This window comes from Bombus terrestris, chromosome 1 (assembly GCF_910591885.1).
Source record: "Bombus terrestris chromosome 1, iyBomTerr1.2, whole genome shotgun sequence".
Taxonomy (NCBI): domain Eukaryota; kingdom Metazoa; phylum Arthropoda; class Insecta; order Hymenoptera; family Apidae; genus Bombus; species Bombus terrestris.
This window is the reverse complement of record NC_063269.1, coordinates 4168547-4187857: the sequence shown is the minus strand read 5'-3', so window position 1 is coordinate 4187857 and position 19311 is coordinate 4168547. Positions and strand designations below refer to the sequence as shown.

The following is a 19311-nucleotide window of genomic DNA, read 5'->3' as shown; positions in this document are numbered from 1 at the left end:
ACAGTCGTGAGAAGGACGAACGTATAGTGCCATCTGGCGATGAAACGATCATGTTTACCTCCTTAAATTCTGTTGCCCGAATGGTGTCGCGTTCGATTTGATATCGCGTTATCTATGTAGTTGGATATATACGGATGAACCAAACGATCGTAAGGTTAGATACTCAAATCGCGAAACGGTACCTTTAATAAAGAAATTTTCAATTCAGCATGTGAATCGTGATTTAACGGTAACGAGATTTCTTCTAACAATACTAATTTAATTGCAGCACAGTTGTAAATACGTTTCAATCGACGATTATTTGGCAATTACTCATTCATTGAATTCGATGTTACGAAGGGAAATGGTAGAACATAACCTATGCAATGTCTTATTTTCAGATGCTTTGCGTAAAATATGCCAAGAAAACTAGTGCTACGATTCTGTTTAATGTATTTTCAAAGAGTTGGTACTCTCGACGTAACGATAAAAGCACCGATTCGTACAAAATTGTCCAGGCAAATAGTGAAAACTTAAATGGTAATCGTTTCTTTGCGACGATAGCTCAACAGCAAAAATCCTTTTCTTATAATCGTTCTTGACTGTTTTCAGATGTGGATGGTACTGTACTTGGAATAAATTCCAATTGGGAGCTTTTAACACCAAGGGGATTCAGATTTTATTTACCAGGAAGCATCGGTCCCGGCTGGTCGGATGTAACCACGACCATTCAGGTCAAGACACAATTAGTCGACCTGCATACCAACAAACAGATCTTGGTAGATGATCCCAAAGAAAAATCTGCTCGCTTATTGAATCGTTCGAGAAGGAACAATCAGCATTCAGAGCTTCGCTATGTAGCACAGGAATGCCCTTTGTTGCTAAGAAAAGGTATAGAGGAGCTATTTCCTGGATGTTTAGATGTTGGTTCTCCCCAGCTTACCATCGTTACTGTCAGCCAATCGATTAACCGGAAAGTTATGAAATGGAACAAAGAAATAGAAACTGAGAAGCTAGCTAAATACGTAAGTATGTATGACTTTATTAAATTCTATCGAAAAGTATCCTTGTCTATATATTTAAAGAATAGCCAGTGTAAAGCAGGCAGTGAGTTGTCAATACGATCTGTACAAATTGTTTCTTCCTTTATCTACAGTTTGTGCTAGCTGCTTCAGATATTTGTGCAAAATTGAGAAGAATGGGTTATTGGGCAGACTTCATCAATCCATTTAGTGGACAACCACATTTGAATCTACAAAAAAATAGTACTCTTTACAAAACGGACGAGCGATTTCGTTGCTTAGGATTTAAAATATTACATAGGAACAATTGTAAGGTCATTTTGTACGATAATAACGCGAAAAATTTTTTGGGTAAGTAAGCGTAAGCGTATGCTTTATTTTCAATTATAGATCACTCGATCGTTTATCGAAGATTTTGTCGACGTCGCGCGGTTGTACGATTCAATCGACAATACGGTCACTGGTACCGTTCTGTACGTTGCAGGAAATTTCTACACCACAGCTCCTGCGAGTACAGAACTTTTAAGAGAGATTCTACACGAGTGCGAGCTTGTAAATGTTAACGAAGCTTAATAAATGTAGAGCGAGAGGAAAAGGAGAAGATAGAGTGTCGATATATATATACCAAATACAGTTTTTAGGAGTGTTATATTGCAGTTTTTCATCATTTAAATGATACTTAATTTTTGAATTGAGACGTATTGTATAATTCTAAAAAGAAATTTCATACGATATAATCGTACGTAAAAGGTTTGTTTTCTTCGGTACGCTTTACATTATCACGTACACTGTTTCTTGCAACACCTTGCAGTTGTATGTTAAAGATGGAATTACTTTCCTAAGAATGTGCAACGTGTGTCATTTCTTATTCTATGTTGTACGTAAATTGAAACGATCATAGGTAACTAATACCACCGGCAGGAGAATTCTGATACACGAGGTAAGAATAAATATTTATCTAGGAGCGCGAATAAATTCGAGTTTCGTTTAAATCGTTTCGCAGCGAGCGAAATAATGCGAAGAGATGCGAGAGAGGATCGCGTTCGCCAGGAAGAAAGAACATCAGTCGACTTCGAGTTTGCGGAAAGAGCCAGAGATACCGCACAAATCGTCGTTCGTCGAAACATAATGACAATCCGCCGATGTAATCTCTATGTACATGTCGTCGAGCTCTTTTATTCGATTCCTCTGTTCCCTCAAAGTCTTCTTGAAATTTGCTGAAAAGCAGAACAAAATAAAACTTTGACTAAAACTAAAACTTCATCGTCGATGGTAAACGATTATCAATACGTATATACATACCGATCATCTCGCAGAGTGGAATTTCTCCGCCGTACTCTTTCGGCAAGATTCTTGGATCAATCGCTGTTTTCAATTCATCCAGGCTCTTGTGTACCTTAATGGGAGTATAGCACAGAGATTATTCGAAGATGAACGTTCGATGAAAGAAAAATGTAAGATCGCGCATACAAACGTACGTACCAAGATTCGATTTTTCAACTTATCGTTCAGAAGAGAAATGCCAAACTCGATGACTTTGATCGCGCAACTCGGGATATTAACAAAGTGAGTTTCTTTGTGTCTCATGGGTGTACTGTTTTGAATACATCGTAACATGTTACGAATATCCGTTAGGGACCAGGCGCTAAGGTGGCCCATTGTCAATCCAGATTCGTCGTTGATGTGCGTGTATCCACGGACTTGATTCTCCTCGTCGTCCATTAGAGATTCCACTACGAGACTGTGAGCTCGAGCCATTTGAGCGGACGTGTATTTGTAAGGATCGAAACGCCCTTTGGAGGAAAGGATGTCAGTGGTCGAAAGACGCGTGCAAAGTAACGGGAGGAAACAAAAAGACGAAGGAGGAAGAGGTGGAAAGCTTACTTTGAGAATAGAGCAAATCGAACTACTTACATGTCGGAGATTGGCGGATACTCACCTGCGCAAGAGAGTATCACTCGTCGACCATGACGGTCGCGTTGCATCAACGGTATCAGATAACCAGCATCTATGATAGCTTCGATATCTTTATCTTCGACATCGAGATTTTGGAACCAGTTTGGATACAATTGTCTGATAGTTAAATAGCGTTCGAGCATCTCTTCCGCCATCGGCACGCTAAACTTCTTGGTTCTAAGGAACCTGAGGAGAAAGGCCGCGTCCGTTCTGCAACGCTTGATATTAGGATGCTTTTGAATCCAATCTCTGAATTGTTTCAAGGTTTCTTCCCTGATGGCATCGTCTTCGCGAAGTTCTACGCGGGCGATCGTTCTCGTGCTCTCGCTTAACGCGCATCCGTAATTTTCTTCTTTCGACTTTGCCATCGTTCACGTCCGAAAGAATCAGACAAGTACCGCTCTCCTTACGGATCGCTCTGCGCTCTCGGTTCCCCTCTTCCTCTTGCTCTTCCTTCTGCTCCTCCTCCTTTGCCTTCTTGTCCTCGTTCCGTTGTTGCTGTTGCTGCTGCTACCACACTACTACTACTTCTATCCCACTTCTACTCCTTCCCCTGCGCTTCTTCCTCCTTTCTCCGTCTTCCCGCGTCCTCGTTTCGCTCGTTCGAATTTTAAGCAAGCTACCGACGATTACGAGACTCGGCGAGTTCTTACGCCATTCGGCGACTCGTCGTCGAGGAGAAAGTTCGACATCGATCTACTTGCGAGAGAACAACTGTCCTTGCGATTCTTCGCAGCGCTTTCTAACAACCAACGATACGACCTCGCAAATCTTTCACCTATCTTCCGATGTCCATGTTTACGACCTCGTTCTCCTTCTCGTTAACAAAGCGTTAACAGGCGATTGGGAATATCCGTTGGTCGCTTTTTGACGCACATTCGTCGTAAAATTGTAATCGCGAATAGAATATAAAAAACACGCGAGGAATCGCGACGTTTATATATAGATGTACGTTTAAAAATCGAAATAGTTCGTTCGATGTGACACTTTAGCCGTTCGTAGCATGGTGCTGGCAATCGGTAACGCGGCACACCAAACGACGTTCGTATCCTTACAGTTAGTCGGAAATGTACGGCTAATCGCGACTAGCCAAGGTCGTCGATCACTATTCGCGTCACAATATCTTGTGCCGCGTTGAGAAATCTTTCTCCTCGACCGACTTGGACCCGAGTAATCCGCTTGCTTGCTCGCACGATCAATTTAAGGCCAGATCGTGGTACGCGAACCGCTCTTACCGCTCCTACTTTTCCCGCTCTTACCGCTCTGCTTCCTCTCTTCGCACTCGCTTTGCTCTTCTCCTTCCCTTTACATAGTTCTTTTCATTTTCGAATGCCTAAAAGATTCGACACGCACGCGAATAATACTGGTCGCCGTTCAAAGGTTCCTGCTTTAAGCAACTGTCACCTTGAACGACGCGACGTCGTTTCTCCATGCGTTTGACGTATCTTAGACGACGGGAATTGTCGAGTCCGTAACGCTCGATTCGATTCGCGGACGAACAATGCGCCTACATTATTAGACGGTATTAAACGGTATAAAACGGTGGCCACTCGAGGGTTCACTTTCCTCTCGTAATTTTACGTTTTACTTTCACCGCGAGTCTCCTTTCGGTCGACCCGCTGAATAATATACTACGACATAGTCATCGACGAAACGATCGCAAAACTCGGAAGATTTCCCGTTGTTGGTCGAAAGCAGCAAACGGCAACGCCAAGGTAAAACGCGCACGCCTAACAAAATCGGTCTTTTTTACGATATTACTACCGGTAGTTTTTTTCACTAACCGCCTTCCGCTTTTCTCGACATTCTATACTATTTCCTTTCACCGTTTGTTCCCTCGTCGACTCGGATCGATACACATTCCTCGCGATGTTTATACGTTCTTTTTTTAAACGCTTCGAACAGGATTTTCTCGATCATAGGTCTACGATATATGATTGGCCGTTACACGTGACTGGCGTTTCTTCCCATTTGCTTGCGTAATCAGTCGTGTACCAGGACGTTTCTCGACTCGGTGAAAGTCGCCGTTCAATCTGCATTTGTAGTTGTGCCTTTCTATTCTTTCCTACTTTACGCGTATCTTTGCACTCCGATTCGTCTCTCGTGCTTTCTCAAGCTGAGCTTTACATCGACGTTCCGCATGGTTATTGGGAAATCGTGCGGCTTGCATTTTCTTTTCGAATTGGTATTTACATCGATGTTGCAAGGAAAAAGGGAAACAAAAGAAACGACTAACTCGTGAACAAAATATAATTGGTGTATAACGTATGCTTACATTTTTGTTTCGCTCCATACGTTTCTCATCGATCGTCCATGTACATTATACAATCATATATAATATACGATCGATGCACGATGTACAATATACGATGATATTCGTTTATCGAAGAACATCCAAGTTCCGTTGAATTGCCCTTTTATTTTACCCCTGTACTTCGGAATCCATCGATATAACGTACTTTGATACACGAAATATTACGAGTTTCGCGTTCATACGCGAAACTTTTGCGCGTACGCGTAAGTACATACTCGATAGATAAAATATTACACAGAATCGTTGAGAAAAGTGCAAACGTTGCAACGAGATAGCGCGATCCTGCAATTCGGAGGGCTACCAGCCAATGTCGAACCTGGAAGCATCTGACAAACGTTTCCACGAAAACTCCAATTGCAACAACCGCGTAAAACATCCAAAGAGTCATCTAAGGATTACATTGTCGAACGTCAGGTCCCTACTGTCGCGCTGCGTGACCGACTTTTTGAACGGATTCCACGGTAATTTCTTAGCTACGTGGGCGGTGGTAACGGAACCGGCAGGACTCGGTTGACCCGAGGAAATGCCGGAAGAGCTGCTTGCCGAAACGCTTCCCTTGTCCTGCTGGTTAACCTTACCCGGTTTCTAGAAACGGTAGCACAAGTCTCTGATTATTATCGTAGACCGTTTCCCTAGGTCAACGTTGATGAGACCACGTTTGCGTTTACCTTTAAGTAATTTCTGTCCATCGGCGTAACCAGTTTTAAGTTTATAAAATCACCGGATTGCTTAATCAGCCGAACCACTTGTTCGTGGGACGACCACTTGACATCTTTATCACCGATTCCTACTATAAAATCGCCTTCTTTCATGCCACCCAACTGAAGAAACAAAACCGCTCGTTATAACAAGTATAAATATTTCTTGCGAGACCCGTATTTATACGTACGTCGGCCAACGAATTGTGATCGACCGCAGCTATTATTACAGGAGCATCGCCCCGTACGCTGAAGCCGAACCCTTCGCCGTCGGGTCCTCGTTGAAGTTGTATCAATCGTGGCGCGGTCCAATGTCTTTTAGCTGAAAATATAGCGACCGGACCCAACGATCTGAAAAGATCTTCCACTCCGTGCTGCCCGAAATCCGGATGAGTGATGCTCAATTGGAACTTGGTGGATGCTACGCGAGGGAAAACGATACGCAGTTTCGTCACAGGCACCGGTTCATCGAAGATCTAAGGTCTAAGGATAGATGAAAGAACCCGTGCGTGTTACCTATGATATCCGGAGGATCCAACAATCCTCGAAAGTCATCCTCGTCCCCGATGCCATTGTAATCCTCTACCGTCGATTCTTGTACTCTCTTCAAGACTTTGGCAAGCGCCTGTTTCGCTTTCAAGTCTCTGCACATTCTTTGCAGCCTCTGACTTTCCTCGTGCAGGACCAAAGCTTCCCTGAGATGCGCTTTCGCTGAAATAGCGAAACAGCGAAAGAGGTAAAATACGAACGGAACAGAAATCGAGATCTCGGATCGGGCAACGATCGCCTACGCACCCAGTAGCTTCCTTTCGTTATCGTCCCGTGGCACGATCACGTCGAGCTGCGTCTTTCCGTCGCTCCTTTGCACGTGTTCGAGCGCGAGTTTAGTTTCAGCTCGCCATTCGGTAATCGCTCTATCGAACAATCCAAGTGCGAGGTGCTTGTGCGCGAGAGCCAGGTGGTGTTCCCGTTTTACCAAGATCAACGATATCCAGGTTTCCGGTACGTAGTCGCGGACCGGTTCGCGCGAAATCAACCCGTGGACATCGCTGTAGACGGCCGCAACCTAGGCAATCGACGATCGTACGCCATTGGGTAAAATGGTACGCGGGATCTAAGCGAAATACGAGCGTATTAGATTTACGCGTACGTAAAATTTTGTCGGCCGCTACCTGTGACGCTTCTTGCGCTAGATCCAACGAAACGTCGATGTTCCTCCCGTCCCTCGATTGAAGTTCCAATTTTTCGAACAAACATTCCCTTGCCTGAGCCTGAAACGAGAGAAGAACGAGACGCGCGTCAGACCGTGCTCGAACCGTGTTTCCCCACCCGGACACGCCGCTCTCCTTCGATCGTAATCGTTCGGTTTGCGGCGAATTCGAAGCGCGTGCTACGGCTACGAACGCGTCGTTACCAGCATCAGTTGAACGAGCATCTCGAGCATGTCCGGCCCAAGATCCATACTCGGTGCGTTGGTAAAGTTTTCGTGTATGTAACGAAAGGTACCGGCGGCTCGAAGGAACGCGTCGATCGCCTGGTCCAAGCCTCGCGTGGACAGACGATCCTGCTTCGCAGCCAATTGAGTGTACAGAGCGGCTGCGTTGAACAAAATCGAAGCCTTCTCGAACGCGACCGTTCGTTGGCAACTGGGAACCCCTGTCAACGAGTCGAACCACTCGAAATAGATACCCAGACTTCGATCGGGAGGGAAGAATCTTCGCTCGACGAAGTACAGTTGATTGTAGTAGCGTAACAACAACGCGATGCCTGCCGCGTCCCTGGTCGGCGTCCGCGTCGCCTTGAAACAACAGCAAGAAAATCTGATTATCTTCGACCGTTGCATCGCAATCGTCCAATCTTGCTCGTAACTCACCTGTCTGGTTTCCATCAGATCTGCGATCGCCTCCTCGTAATTCGTTCCGTCTTCGCTATAGTGTTCGAGGATAAAGTCCTGCGCGCAACATTCAAACGACAGTTGAATGAAACAGTGAAAGAGCGAAAGAGAGGAAGAGAGAAAGACAGGAAGAGACAATCGAGCGCGTTACATCGATACGCGCCGCTTAGCGACCGCGTCGAAGAGTTCGCGTCGGCAGATCCACGCGCAAAATGTCGAGAATCACGCTCGATTTATTACGAAAGCGTTCGGAGCACAACGAGGGCGAGATTTCAACGCTCGAGGAGATCGCGTTGCATCAAGAAAACATCGAGAAGATCGAACTGATCGACCGAACGTGCAAGCATTTGAAAATTCTCTTGCTTCAGAACAATCTGATATCGAAGATCGAGAATTTGAGCAAGTTGAAGAAGTTAGAGTACTTGAATTTAGCGCTGAACAACATTGAAACGATCGAAAATTTGCAAGGGCTCGAGAGCTTGAAAAAGTTGGATCTAACGGTGAACTTTATCGGCGACCTTCGTGGCATCAAAACGTTAAGGTACATTTATTATACATATTCGTTATACGTATAGCCGTTCGATCAGCGAAATTGTTACGTCGATCGTTGCGCGTGGAACGTGTCGCAGGTACAACGAACGCTTGGAGCAGCTGTTCTTGATGGGAAATCCGTGCGCGGATTACGAAGGGTACAGGCAATACGCGATCGCGACTCTAACGCGATTGAAGGAGCTAGATGGTACGCCAATCGACAGATCCGAACGGATAAGAGCGTTGCAAAGTTACGCCGAGAGCGAAGGGGAGATCGTACGAAGTTGCGCGAGATACAAGAAAATACGGGAAGCGGAATTACTCGATTATCAGGAACAAACTGCCAAGTCACGAGCAGATCGAGTAAGCGAGTTTTCCTTTTCCTTGTTACGGCGCGCTCTGCGTTCGCCCAAGAATTTGATAGCGTTACGTCTATTATCCGTAGAAAGTCGTGAACGCGGAGGAACATCGCCACGAGGAAGGGAAGAAGGAGCGAGCGGAAAAAGAAGTAAACGAGGAGCAGGAGGAGGAGGAGGAGGAGGAGGAAGAGGAAGAGGAAGAGGATGAATCGTTTTGGAATCGAACCAGTCGTCACACGCCGGAGGAACGCGTCGCCATTGCGGAACGGTTTATGCGAAAAGAAAAACGAAGAAACCGGGAGAAAGATCGGAGCGTCGAACCGCGAACTACCTACAAGTTGAAGCTGTTCGATCCACAGGGTAAACCGTACAATATGAATCAGCCGAAGGTGCCGTTTAAATTGAACGAGGAGCAATACAGCGACCGCATCGTCTTGGAAGTGGCTCTGTACAAGTACGTATCTAAGATTGGACGAGACGATCGATCAGCGGACTCGACCCGAATACGAGATCGGCTATGATTTCAGGTATTTAGACACTTGCCACGTTGACGCGGACGTGCATCCTGAGTACGTGCGCGTCACGATCAAGGGGAAGGTACTGCAGCTGACCCTGCCATGCGAGGTATCGGTGAAGGATAGCACGGCTCGAAGAAACACGACGAACGGCAGATTAGTGGTAACGATGCCGCGCTTGAATCCGTTACCTACGATTATCCCTTTGCACAAACAGGCGATCAAAGAGGAACCCGATCGACGTAGAACGACGATCGAACGGCGATCGACGACAAGCGTACGCGAGTACTTGGAGATAGGTCCATCGCGAGCGAACGACTTGGACTTTTCGAGAATCGCCGCCGAGCCGATGGTCGACAGGCAAAAGGAAAATCGTTGGAAGCCGAAAGACGAAAAAGTTTGCAGCGACGACGATTCGGGAGTACCGCCGCTCGAATGAAAGCCAGTTCTCGTGTTAGGCGGTGCTCACCTTGAACGGATCCCGAAAATCGATATCTTTGGTTTCCTTCAGTCCCAACGGTATCATCGGCATTGCCGGTTCCTCGCTAAAGACAGAAAAACACACAGAGTCAGGCTAGTTGCTTAGAGCGGCATCCTAGGATCTTAGGTTTAACGTCGAAATCGCTCGGAGAACGATAATCTCACCGACCTATCGACATTCTGATAAAGTTCGACCGAGCTGTTCAACTCGGCAAGCTGTTCCTTTAGCAACTGCAAGTTCGAATTGACGAAACTCAATTCCAGCGCAACGGTCTCTCGCAGCTTTCTGTTGGTCGTGGCCCTGAAACGTAAAACGTACACGTGAGTGTGAGCGGCGTGCATTCTACGAGTCGTACAGGAGAAAGGCAGTTACTTGAAGAGGTTTTCCGCGCCGGCTCGCAACCGAAGCTCCTTGTTGATCTCCTGATTCAGTTTGCTTCGTTTGTTCTGCAATTTTCCTCGGCAAGTGGCCACCCTAGGATCGGAGCCCTGCACAGCCAGTTGAACGTGCCGGTTACCAATCGTGACGCGAGAGTTGGCTCGAGTCGAAACTGCTGCCAAGATCGTCGCTTATACGATATCGCGCGTTACCATCGCGAAAAGACGAGCGACCAAAGTCCTATCGACAGGAGAGCCGAAGCTCGACCGAGTTCGGTGCGAAAGAGACTCGGGGCCTCGATTAGAGGTAATCGCGAGCTGTAAACGTGCGATCGATTCCCAAACAAAAGAACGTGATTCGAATATATTTCTCACCCCCAGGCTCTTTTTCGTCGAGGATTCTCGCAATATTTCTACGTCCTCCGACCGACAGGAACAACCTTTTTCTATTCGCAAATATCGCGACGACGCATTCCCGCAGTCCGTCCTCTTCTCTCGTTCGTCCAACGAAGTCGGCCGGGATGCGCGATTCTTCGATAGAGCCGCGTAACAAGTCCACTTCAACATAGTACTCGTTCTCGCAGCCACATTGTTCGTCTCGATCGCTATTCCATGCCCGTTCAATGCTGCGAATACAGAGAGGAAATCGAACGCGTTCGCCTTTCGTCTAACCTCTCTTTCGATTTCGTTACTCGTTGAATGCGATGCACGGACTCGGCGGCGGCAGAACCGACGCACAACGCGGTCATAAACGCGATCCAACGTGACTCTTCCTACCCTTTTCGCGTTACTCTCTACGATGCGATTCTTTCATAGCATCCTTGATGATCGAATCGCGTGCGTCGCGTCGTGAAGCTCGGCGCGAGACACGATCGCCAATGAATTTCGATGCTTGTCGCAGGAATCGTGATCGAGAATCTGGTCCGTCGAACGAGAACGAGAAGGAGACAGGAACGCGTTTTGCGATGAAAAAGTTTTCTGGTTTATCTCGCGCGGTACATCGTATCCCGAGGCTTCGGCCGACTCCGCCGAGCCATTCGATTCTCGGTGAAAGGAAAGAAACTGTTTACGAATTATGGTGGGGAGGAGGATAACGTTCGCTCTACGTATCTTGCCGGGTGCGGCTGCTACGTAGCACCGTAATTTTAAGGTCGACGCGCTTCGTGCTCGATTACCGATTTTCCTCGCGGTTCCATCGCTCCATCGAATCGACCGTCTTCTTCTCGAATACCGCGCGTCGATTACCACTCGCCGCGCTCTACCGATCGCCGGTCGGTCATTTATCGCATGAAATCGGCCGGAAGCCGGAATCGAGCTGCGCGACCAACGAGAAGTAGCAAAGAGGAAAACGGTGCGAGGCCTTACCGTCGTGATCACCGGTCGCATATCGCGTTCCATCTCTGCGCGCGATAACGTCGAAGAGAACGAGTTTGACGCGAAGATGCGGGACGCTAACGGGACCTATGCTCAACCTCCATTTGCGCGAATCCGATGTCGGAGAATGATTTGCCATCAAACTCGAAACCCGTTGGCGATATCGTTCCGCTTGCGTGGGGCGATACGGCCGATGGTGGCGGACAAGGAAACGCGAAGGGAGGCGAACGTAACGTACTTGTCCGCAGCGGTGCTAGATCTCGCGTTACGCGTCCCACCTTCCACGTTACAGGTTACGCGTGGTGCATCGCCGCTCGAGTTCACCGGACCAGGCACGCTCTACCGGATCCGAGGCACGCTGTTTACGCTCGCGTTCAAACAGGAAATGCAGCCTTCGCCTGCTGCCCCTCGCCTTGCGACCCTCTTCCTCCTTTTCCTCTTTACTCTCCTGTCGTTTCAACCGTTTCCCTAGATCACGAATTTCTCTCAACGACGACGAAACCAACGATTTCGATTTACCTGTAACCTTAAATCCGGAAGAATCAGCATCGTTCCCCGAGTTTCTGGGTACACTATCGAAAATATTCGAATATTCGGCTAATTTCCTGCTCTCCCGTCCTTGGAACGAGCACTATTTAATGCCAACAAGTGGAAGCCACTGCTAACAGGTAGAACGCGAAAATCAAGTTCCCTCCTGACGAGGAACGATTCAAAATAATCGACCTCTCTCGATCGCGCACACGTCGAACAACGATAAATCCGTGTCTCTCGGTTCCATAGCCAATTGGGTAGTAGAAACACCTAGTATGTGTAAGCCAACGCGAAATATATCGATCGTGTTTCTTCACATTCCACTCGCGTATACAAATCGCGTTCGAAACGATAGACGGAACATTACAGAGGTAGACGCGTTCGATGTTTCCGCGATGCGTTTCTTTTCTATGGGAAAGCGGAATTCCCAGGGCCGACGAACGGTGTTACCCTCGTGAAAAGGAGGGAGAATGAAACGAAGTTTCAGTGAGAGGGGATATAGACGAGTGAGAGCAGGAAAGAAGAGAAGATCGTCCGAGAAGATTTACAGATCACCGTTGACTCGCATCGATCGAAGCGCACGGGATAGCGTGCGCGCGCGCCCAACACAGTCCGCTGATTTCTCACCTTCCGTGGTCTATTCCAGTTGACGACCGATCGGGCCCCTTTGCTCCTTCGGCAAATGTCGCTTCGACTCGTCACAGTCCGCTCCCTTTCGGGTACCCTCGGACTGTTTCGTCTTCTAGTCCCGTACTCCACCACGAATACTCGCAATAATTCGGATTCGCGCGCGCACGCCGATCTTCGTAGTCACGCTAGACGACGAGTTTTCGACCGATTCGCGTCGAGCAATCGCGTGTCTCGCGCTTTCGTACGCGCGGAACGCCATTTTTCGGTTGTCATTGCTTCGCGAAATCTTTCACTCGAGATCATTTACTTTACTTCCGAGTTCCTTCTCCGTTCGGCGAATATTCCTACCAAATCGTTATGCCTTGGATAAATTTTCGATGCGAGCTATCATAGGGGATGGTTGATAATTATGTAACTGATTACACGATGCGTTGTTCGATAACTACGATTTGTTCAAACATTTTCGCCTTAAGTCATGCAAATTTCGATCATGTACTTTTTCAGGCAGTTGATAATCCTATCCAGGACCGACGTTCTAACGTTTATCAATGGAGAAAGTCGAAATTCTATCTGTCACGTTTCACTTTCCGAATTATCTATCGTAGATCGCTGGAATGTTTGGCACTTTTTCGAAACGCCACCTGCAACCGTGACTCTTTTTATTCGTTGTTACAGTTCTATCGAGTTTCGCACGTTTCACCGTCATATGTGGCGAGTGCGCGAGCTCCATATGTGTTGAATCACTCGATGAGACGCAGAAACACGAGTCGTCCAACGTCGTTCGATCAATGGCAGAAAGATGGCGTGCGATCGAACGAAGAAATCGTACGAGCGCGTTACGATCGATCGGCGAAAATACATCGCGATAAAACCTAACAAGATCGAAGCTTGCATACTCGTGTACGTTCAGATAGGGGCGCATACTTTTTTCTTTCCATAAAATTTATTATCGTTGCGACTTACTACTTCAGACAAGCTACACGATGAATAAGACTAAGATTGCGACGCGTTCCCAACGCGACGTTATATCGTGTAAACTCGCGCGTCTCGGTTTGGTTGACGCAAACAACAACAAAGGTAATGTATGACGTATGACGCACGATGTATGACGCATAACTTAAAGCCGTAAAATGAAAAATTCGTTTACTGGACTTGTCACGATACTCACCCTAACGAAACGTGGCTTATGAATATCGTCTTCGACGATATCTCCCGATACGATAGGTATGTTCATTGTATTCTATCTAGCGCGCATTTGCATTCTATCGAGCGCGCAACACGTTTCACCTTCGGAAAGCGAGAACACGATATTCAAGATAGAATAGAACGTTTTGTTCACGATGTCAATGTTTCTTTTTCCTGTATCCTTGGATGTTCATAATCGTAATCGTGAGGTGTTCGTAAAGGAACAATTGGCTGGTGCGATCGAACAGAGATATGGATCGATTCGATGGAAAAGCAAGAATCCAGACTGCAGCGTCGATCGATCGTCCTCTAGTCGATATTCGAGGTTGCACAGTCCGCTGAACGACGCGATTCGTGCGGAAACCGAGTACCCGCTTTCCTTCTCGGTAACGAGACTAGGCGAAACCGCAGCACGAGCCATCGGTTAAAGATATTTCGAGGTTGAAAATGTCGTGGTCTTGGTCACTCGCGATCACGTGCTCGCGTGCCACAGTTTTCGAACACGTTTCAACGTGAACGCAGCCGCGTTTTGACGTACCGAACACGACTGCGAGACTAGTCGAGAAATACTATTTGCCGACGCGAACGCGATCGATGCACTGTCGAGAACGTTGAAACGATAGAAACACGTCATTTGCTTGTGTCCCAAGTTGCCGTCCGTTGTTGCCTCCGTACTACACTCGTTCATCCAACACACGCGTGTACTCACAAAGGCATAGGGTCCTCTGATCGCACGAATACGCGAGACCTCGCCTGCTCGCAGATGGATTCAACCGTTCTCCCGCAGGTGTGCACGCGAGTATGGGTGTAATGACGCGGCCAACACTATCGCTAGTGCATGCGTGTGCGCACGAAATACCCCATCGGTGTAGCTGTTATGTCGTAGGGCTTCTTTCTCTCTCTCTCTCTCTCTCTCTTGTTCGTTTCTCGAGCGACGATCGAAAGGCCGCAGAGCAGTAAACTCTATTCGATAATTTCGATGCGATCTCTGCTATTTCGTTTACTCGAGCCACCGCCGTCGATGCAATTGCGAGAATTCGCGAGAGATTCTTTTTGAAAGGATCGCGACCGGTTACGCCAATGCTTCCGTAGCTGGTATATATACCCGCGACACACTTTGCGATACCGATCGTCGCTCAAACACAAACCATGTTTTCGCGATTCATCCATTTAGTTATCGAATACCACTCCCTTTAGTTAAAGGTGTTTCTATGTATCGTAGTAGTATAAGTAAAGAAAACACGCTACGTTCGATTGTATTGATCGCAATGTATTGATACTATCTAAATTCACATATTCACAATATAGGTACAAATTTCTGTTGGATCCGACGTCAGTACATACAGTATAAACAATCGTCGAATTCGAGATTCGAAAAATAAATTGGTATTCGGTTACGTTAACGTACCATTCGCATCCATGGCCTAAAATATGTTGTAATTTTTACAAATTGTTTCACGTCCGAACGTTTTGCGCAAAAGTGCGCAACATCGTCGCACGATTCTCTTTTCCCTCGACGTTTCCATCGATTTGGCACGGTTTTCAAAGGTTTCGCGTTGAGTCAACGAGTCGATTACCGCTACGCCCGTATTCACGCGATTGAACGAGGCTGATCCCATCACCGTGCTCGAGGGATCAGCCGTCTTTGGATAAAAGTTAAGAAAAACACTTGCTGTACGCGAATGTACGTATATGCATATTTACATCGTATATTACTTTGCAATTGTAAAACGCGAACTTTATATCTAGTAACCAATTTAAAAATAGATCGATCGATAAATCGAAAATCTGGTAGAAAATTCGGAGAAACTACTTTTCACATGTATTACGTTTATCGGCGCATCGGAGTAGCATTCAACGTCATATTGTATATATTATTATACCTACGAAACAATCTCTTGAGACATATCAAATAGAGCAATAGGAAGACTGCTAAATTAATCGTAACTCGTAAAAATCGAAGCTCGTTCTTCCTCTGTAAACCGATACCGAAGAGTCGCGAGGCTTCCCGAGTTTGTCTTTCTTTTTCTCTTTCTTTCCCCCGCTTCATCGTTTACCGATAAAACAAACATTCGATCCATCACAGTTTTGAGTTTAGGACGGAAACAGGATATTCCATGGATTATGCCGAGCTTAACAGTTCTCTGCAACAACGATCATTAGGCAAGGTATTATTTCGAAAGTAATCTCTCTATCTATCTATCTCTGCCGACTTTATTTTCGTCGCGATCTCTTCTCGCAATTTAAGAACGTATCGTACGCGATAATCGATTTCGAATATCGTGATATCGATACGCGTATAAGTACCACATCGTCGCGAAAAGATCCAAATACGTATACGCTTAATATGCGTCTAAATACTTACGTCGAAAGTTCCCTTCCCAGTAAACCAGTCCCGACTAATCCTGTACGCGATCGACTTCTATTAAGTTGAGCTCTTCTCTCTGCTGTAAAAAAGAAACATTTACGTCGTTTGTATCCGTCTGTTGTACGCTTGTACGTGCTATATTAACTTGATCGGTTTGCGTTACGAACGATCTACATTGTAATCCTTTCTTACACAGCTACCTAAATTTAGCTGGCTAAATTAACTACTGTTTTAGCGAAAATAGTTTAAATACTGATCGATAGTACAAAAAATATCCTTTATTTATTTGAAAATTACGATATTTACAACGGATGCGATTACAAGTAATCGATGTAGGTGCGCGAGTATATATTCCATGTTCGTCTCCGTATCTAGATCACAGAATGTTGTACAGTCGATAAGTTTTCGTTCCTAAAAATTAACGTTAAATCGTATTTTACGTGTTTCTTTCTTCTTCTCTTTTTTCCGCTTTCGATAGACTGGCAAAGTCTCTGTCCTTGATTAGTCGTCGAGCTAATGCGATTCTTTCAAAAACGAGACCAGCGAGAAAAAATGAGTAATAAGAAGTCAAAGATGAAAAATGGATAAAGGAAAAGAAGCATGTGTCTGAAACGGCCAAACGCCATTCGATGACATGAAATTGAAATTTCGTACAAAAAAAAAAGAAAGAGCTAAAAAGGAACTGAAGAGAAAAAAGAAAGATGAAAGAAGCGACGAGGCGAGATTCAGTCTTGTCTTGTGGTAAAAAGTACAGGAAACTGAAGTATCATATCGTGAAACCGTCGTAGTCGCGTAACGTGTCATGTTCGAAAGCATCACGATAACGTCTACGATAACGATACAGACGTTCGACGTACCGTCTACCAAAATTTCCAAGCCCGTTTCTGTCGTTTTCTTTTCATTAGAATGGTTTGTTTCTCTTTGGTTGCAATCGAAGGTATATCATCGCATTCTCGTTTGTTCGATGATTTGATCGATGCCGCGTCCTTATTGCGTACGGACGTCGAACAAAATTCTAACGCGTTATTCCTGAATCCTAATCGGTGAAAGATATCAAGGTTGTTTATTCGAGACTCGAGAGCGGTGTCGGTCATTTGGATAGCGATTTCAGGTTGAACTAAACGTTTCAAAATTGTGAATTGATCGTTCGAATATCGTATGTTGCACAGATTGTTTTCATTCTCGTCTTTGCAATGAGCGTTATTGTCCCCGAAATTTATCGTTCGAATCAACTTTAACGGAGAGGAGATCGTTTTGCCGATTCTCATTGCGATATCGCCCATGGATCGCGATATTCTGATCGACGCGGTATCGGAAGTGGTATCGGAAGCACGGCAAGCGGAATAATTTTCGATCAGCGAAACGCTTTCGCTGCTCGGGCTGCCTAAATAACCAAACGATTTTGTTTCACCGACGGTCGCCGACCTCCTCGTATGCTTCGATCTACGACTTTGAACGGCACGACGCACGATACTGTTTCTCTTGTGTTTCTTACTTACTACAACGCGTCGTCTTTTCACCGGGCTAAGTTTTAAAGCTTCGCCTACTAAAACCGTCTGATACAAAACACAGGGTGAAAGATGCAAGCTCGAACACGGCGACGGATCGTTCGATGTTAGAGATTCGACGTGCGTCGGTGTGCGCCTCTTCAATTCGTCTATTACGAGTCCATATGACGAGGCCGACGACAAAGTAGCAGCGGCCACGACACCACATTGAACAGAATTGCTGGATGAATTTGAGGTCTTATCGAAATTTCGAGATCTTCTTATAGAAATCTCTCTTCTCGGAGTTTCTTCGATCATCGGTCGATCGACGCGTAATCTCTTGCATTCGATTTCGGCTTGTTTGCTTTTCTGAAACGAACTGACTCTAGACAGAAAACTCTCTCGCTTGGGCGCTCTCGTGGCGCGATCGAGCAACAAACGCTTATAGAGTTGTTGATTCTCTTCCGGTGTCGTATACTGTGCGAAATCGGAACTTGCCGAGCTCGTGACTGCACCACGAGGAAGAGACGAGGCGACGATTTTATTTCGATTTCGAAGCATGCGCCGCTCCGCTTCTCCCGATTCGTACAATTTAGCCAGCAACAACTTCTGCTTCTTCGTAGATTTCGTCGTAGCATATGCAGCCCTATAGAACTTACCACCAGCGGCGCGTACTTGACGTTTTCGTCGTTGATCCGGCCGACTGAAAGCGGAACCAGTTTGAAGAGCCTCCATTAAGCTGTCCATGACACCTTCCTGCGTTTCGTGGGCGTTCATGTCAACCAGTGCTCGTTTCCGTGCAGCCCGTGCTGCTTTCTCCGCTTCTGCTTTTTCTCGTGCCTCTCTCGCTCGTCTTTGCTTCTCTTCTCCCTCTCGTAGTTTTATTATTTCTTTCTGAGCATGCTATAAGAAGAAAGGAAGAAAAGAAAAAGAAAGAAGAAGAAAACGTATCGAAACAAACAGTCCAACTCTTCTTGATTTCTTCGCTTACCATAAAATCGTCTTTAAACGTTTTTATATCTCCAAAAAATTCTTCGATCGTGTACTTTTGCTTGTCGAAAGAAAAGAATTCCGAAATTTCGGTGTACAAACTGTCCATATGTTTAAACATATTTTGAAGAACTTCGTAAGATTCACGGGCTTTCTTCGCAAAAGGCTGCGAGTCGATCACACGATAATTAAGGAAAATCGATATATACGAGTACAATGCTTGTTTGATCAACGACGATTTGATTATCAATCAAACCACTAAAAATAACGTTCGTAACGTTTGAGAGGCGGGCAAAAAGAAATGCAAAAAAGGATACACCCATAACATGCAGGAACAAATCGTCATTCGATTGTGGGATTTTGGCATTCGATAAATCTTGTTCAAGATTTCGAATATTGGAATCCATCTGTCGCAACGTTCTCTGTACATTTTCTAAGGAAACACGACTAGCTCTGTCCACGTGCGCTAACTCTTCTGGGAAGCTCAGACACTCGGGAAATTGTCGCTCTATCGTGTCCACCAAATAGTGCATCAGAGTTTGTTTGTTGTCGACGTCCTTGGTGCTCGTTAACTGAAAATCGAAAGGAAAGATATGATATCGCGAACGATGGCGATCCAT

At 45.9% G+C, this 19311-nt stretch overlaps 5 protein-coding genes across 6 annotated transcripts in view; 2 read left to right on the top strand and 3 right to left on the bottom strand.

The window, feature by feature from the left end:
- Positions 1 to 63: 63 nt before the first annotated feature.
- On the top strand, positions 64 to 1650 carry LOC100643187 (cobalamin trafficking protein CblD). The gene is made up of 5 exons (XM_012321249.3): positions 64 to 229; positions 381 to 519; positions 592 to 1004; positions 1136 to 1352; positions 1486 to 1650. The coding sequence occupies exons 2-5, from the start codon at positions 381 to 383 to the stop codon at positions 1572 to 1574; spliced, it is 858 nt and encodes a 285-aa protein (XP_012176639.2). The 5' UTR covers positions 64 to 229; the 3' UTR covers positions 1575 to 1650.
- On the bottom strand, positions 1485 to 5043 carry LOC100643311 (clavesin-2). The gene is made up of 4 exons (XM_003392980.4): positions 2941 to 5043; positions 2484 to 2794; positions 2304 to 2397; positions 1485 to 2218 (listed from the first exon to the last, which is right to left on the bottom strand). Exons 1-4 carry the CDS (start codon positions 3323 to 3325, stop codon positions 2064 to 2066), a joined length of 945 nt encoding a protein of 314 aa, XP_003393028.1. The 5' UTR covers positions 3326 to 5043; the 3' UTR covers positions 1485 to 2063.
- Positions 5044 to 5189: 146 nt separating this feature from the next.
- On the bottom strand, positions 5190 to 14968 carry LOC100642949 (rhophilin-2). Its single transcript, XM_020866664.2, has 9 exons — positions 13830 to 14968; positions 7843 to 7920; positions 7384 to 7767; positions 7142 to 7240; positions 6765 to 7035; positions 6486 to 6680; positions 6161 to 6390; positions 5940 to 6092; positions 5190 to 5856 (listed from the first exon to the last, which is right to left on the bottom strand). Exons 1-9 carry the CDS (start codon positions 13893 to 13895, stop codon positions 5656 to 5658), a joined length of 1677 nt encoding a protein of 558 aa, XP_020722323.1. The 5' UTR covers positions 13896 to 14968; the 3' UTR covers positions 5190 to 5655.
- LOC100643068 (dynein axonemal assembly factor 11) lies at positions 7918 to 10506 on the top strand. The gene is made up of 4 exons (XM_048408538.1): positions 7918 to 8404; positions 8493 to 8757; positions 8840 to 9207; positions 9281 to 10506. The coding sequence occupies exons 1-4, from the start codon at positions 8076 to 8078 to the stop codon at positions 9705 to 9707; spliced, it is 1389 nt and encodes a 462-aa protein (XP_048264495.1). The 5' UTR covers positions 7918 to 8075; the 3' UTR covers positions 9708 to 10506.
- LOC100642832 (protein diaphanous) overlaps positions 10123 to 19311 on the bottom strand; it is a 16431-nt gene continuing 7242 nt past the window's right edge. Inside the window, exons 12-16 of one of the 2 annotated variants that reach the window (XM_048408420.1) lie at positions 19009 to 19263; positions 18693 to 18857; positions 18361 to 18604; positions 16212 to 16293; positions 10123 to 10237 (exon numbers count right to left, since the gene is read on the bottom strand). In XM_048408420.1, the coding sequence (XP_048264377.1) occupies positions 10177 to 10237; positions 16212 to 16293; positions 18361 to 18604; positions 18693 to 18857; positions 19009 to 19263 (807 nt within the window). In that variant the 3' untranslated portion in view covers positions 10123 to 10176. Of the gene's footprint in view, positions 10238 to 15095; positions 15991 to 16211; positions 16294 to 18360; positions 18605 to 18692; positions 18858 to 19008; positions 19264 to 19311 lie in introns of those variants that run through there. The other variant, XM_020864049.2, reaches the window with a different exon arrangement.

Bases quoted from the DNA above. Each gene is read 5' to 3' on its own strand.
- LOC100643187 (XM_012321249.3), top strand. From the start codon at position 381: ATGCTTTGCGTAAAATATGCCAAGAAAACTAGTGCTACGATTCTGTTT. The intron at 520-591 runs GTAATCGTTTCT...GACTGTTTTCAG, and splicing joins AAATAGTGAAAACTTAAATG to ATGTGGATGGTACTGTACTT. The intron at 1,005-1,135 runs GTAAGTATGTAT...CTTTATCTACAG, and splicing joins CTGAGAAGCTAGCTAAATAC to TTTGTGCTAGCTGCTTCAGA.
- LOC100643311 (XM_003392980.4), bottom strand. From the start codon at position 3,325: ATGGCAAAGTCGAAAGAAGAAAATTACGGATGCGCGTTAAGCGAGAGC. The intron at 2,398-2,483 runs GTACGTACGTTT...ACTCCCATTAAG, and splicing joins AGTTGAAAAATCGAATCTTG to GTACACAAGAGCCTGGATGA. The intron at 2,219-2,303 runs GTATGTATATAC...TCTGCTTTTCAG, and splicing joins TCCACTCTGCGAGATGATCG to CAAATTTCAAGAAGACTTTG.
- LOC100643068 (XM_048408538.1), top strand. From the start codon at position 8,076: ATGTCGAGAATCACGCTCGATTTATTACGAAAGCGTTCGGAGCACAAC. The intron at 8,405-8,492 runs GTACATTTATTA...AACGTGTCGCAG, and splicing joins CGTGGCATCAAAACGTTAAG to GTACAACGAACGCTTGGAGC. The intron at 9,208-9,280 runs GTACGTATCTAA...CTATGATTTCAG, and splicing joins TTGGAAGTGGCTCTGTACAA to GTATTTAGACACTTGCCACG.
- LOC100642949 (XM_020866664.2), bottom strand. From the start codon at position 13,895: ATGAACATACCTATCGTATCGGGAGATATCGTCGAAGACGATATTCAT. The intron at 7,921-13,829 runs GTGAGTATCGTG...TGTTGCGCGCAG, and splicing joins ATAAGCCACGTTTCGTTAGG to GACTTTATCCTCGAACACTA. The intron at 6,093-6,160 runs GTACGTATAAAT...TTGTTTCTTCAG, and splicing joins ATCACAATTCGTTGGCCGAC to TTGGGTGGCATGAAAGAAGG.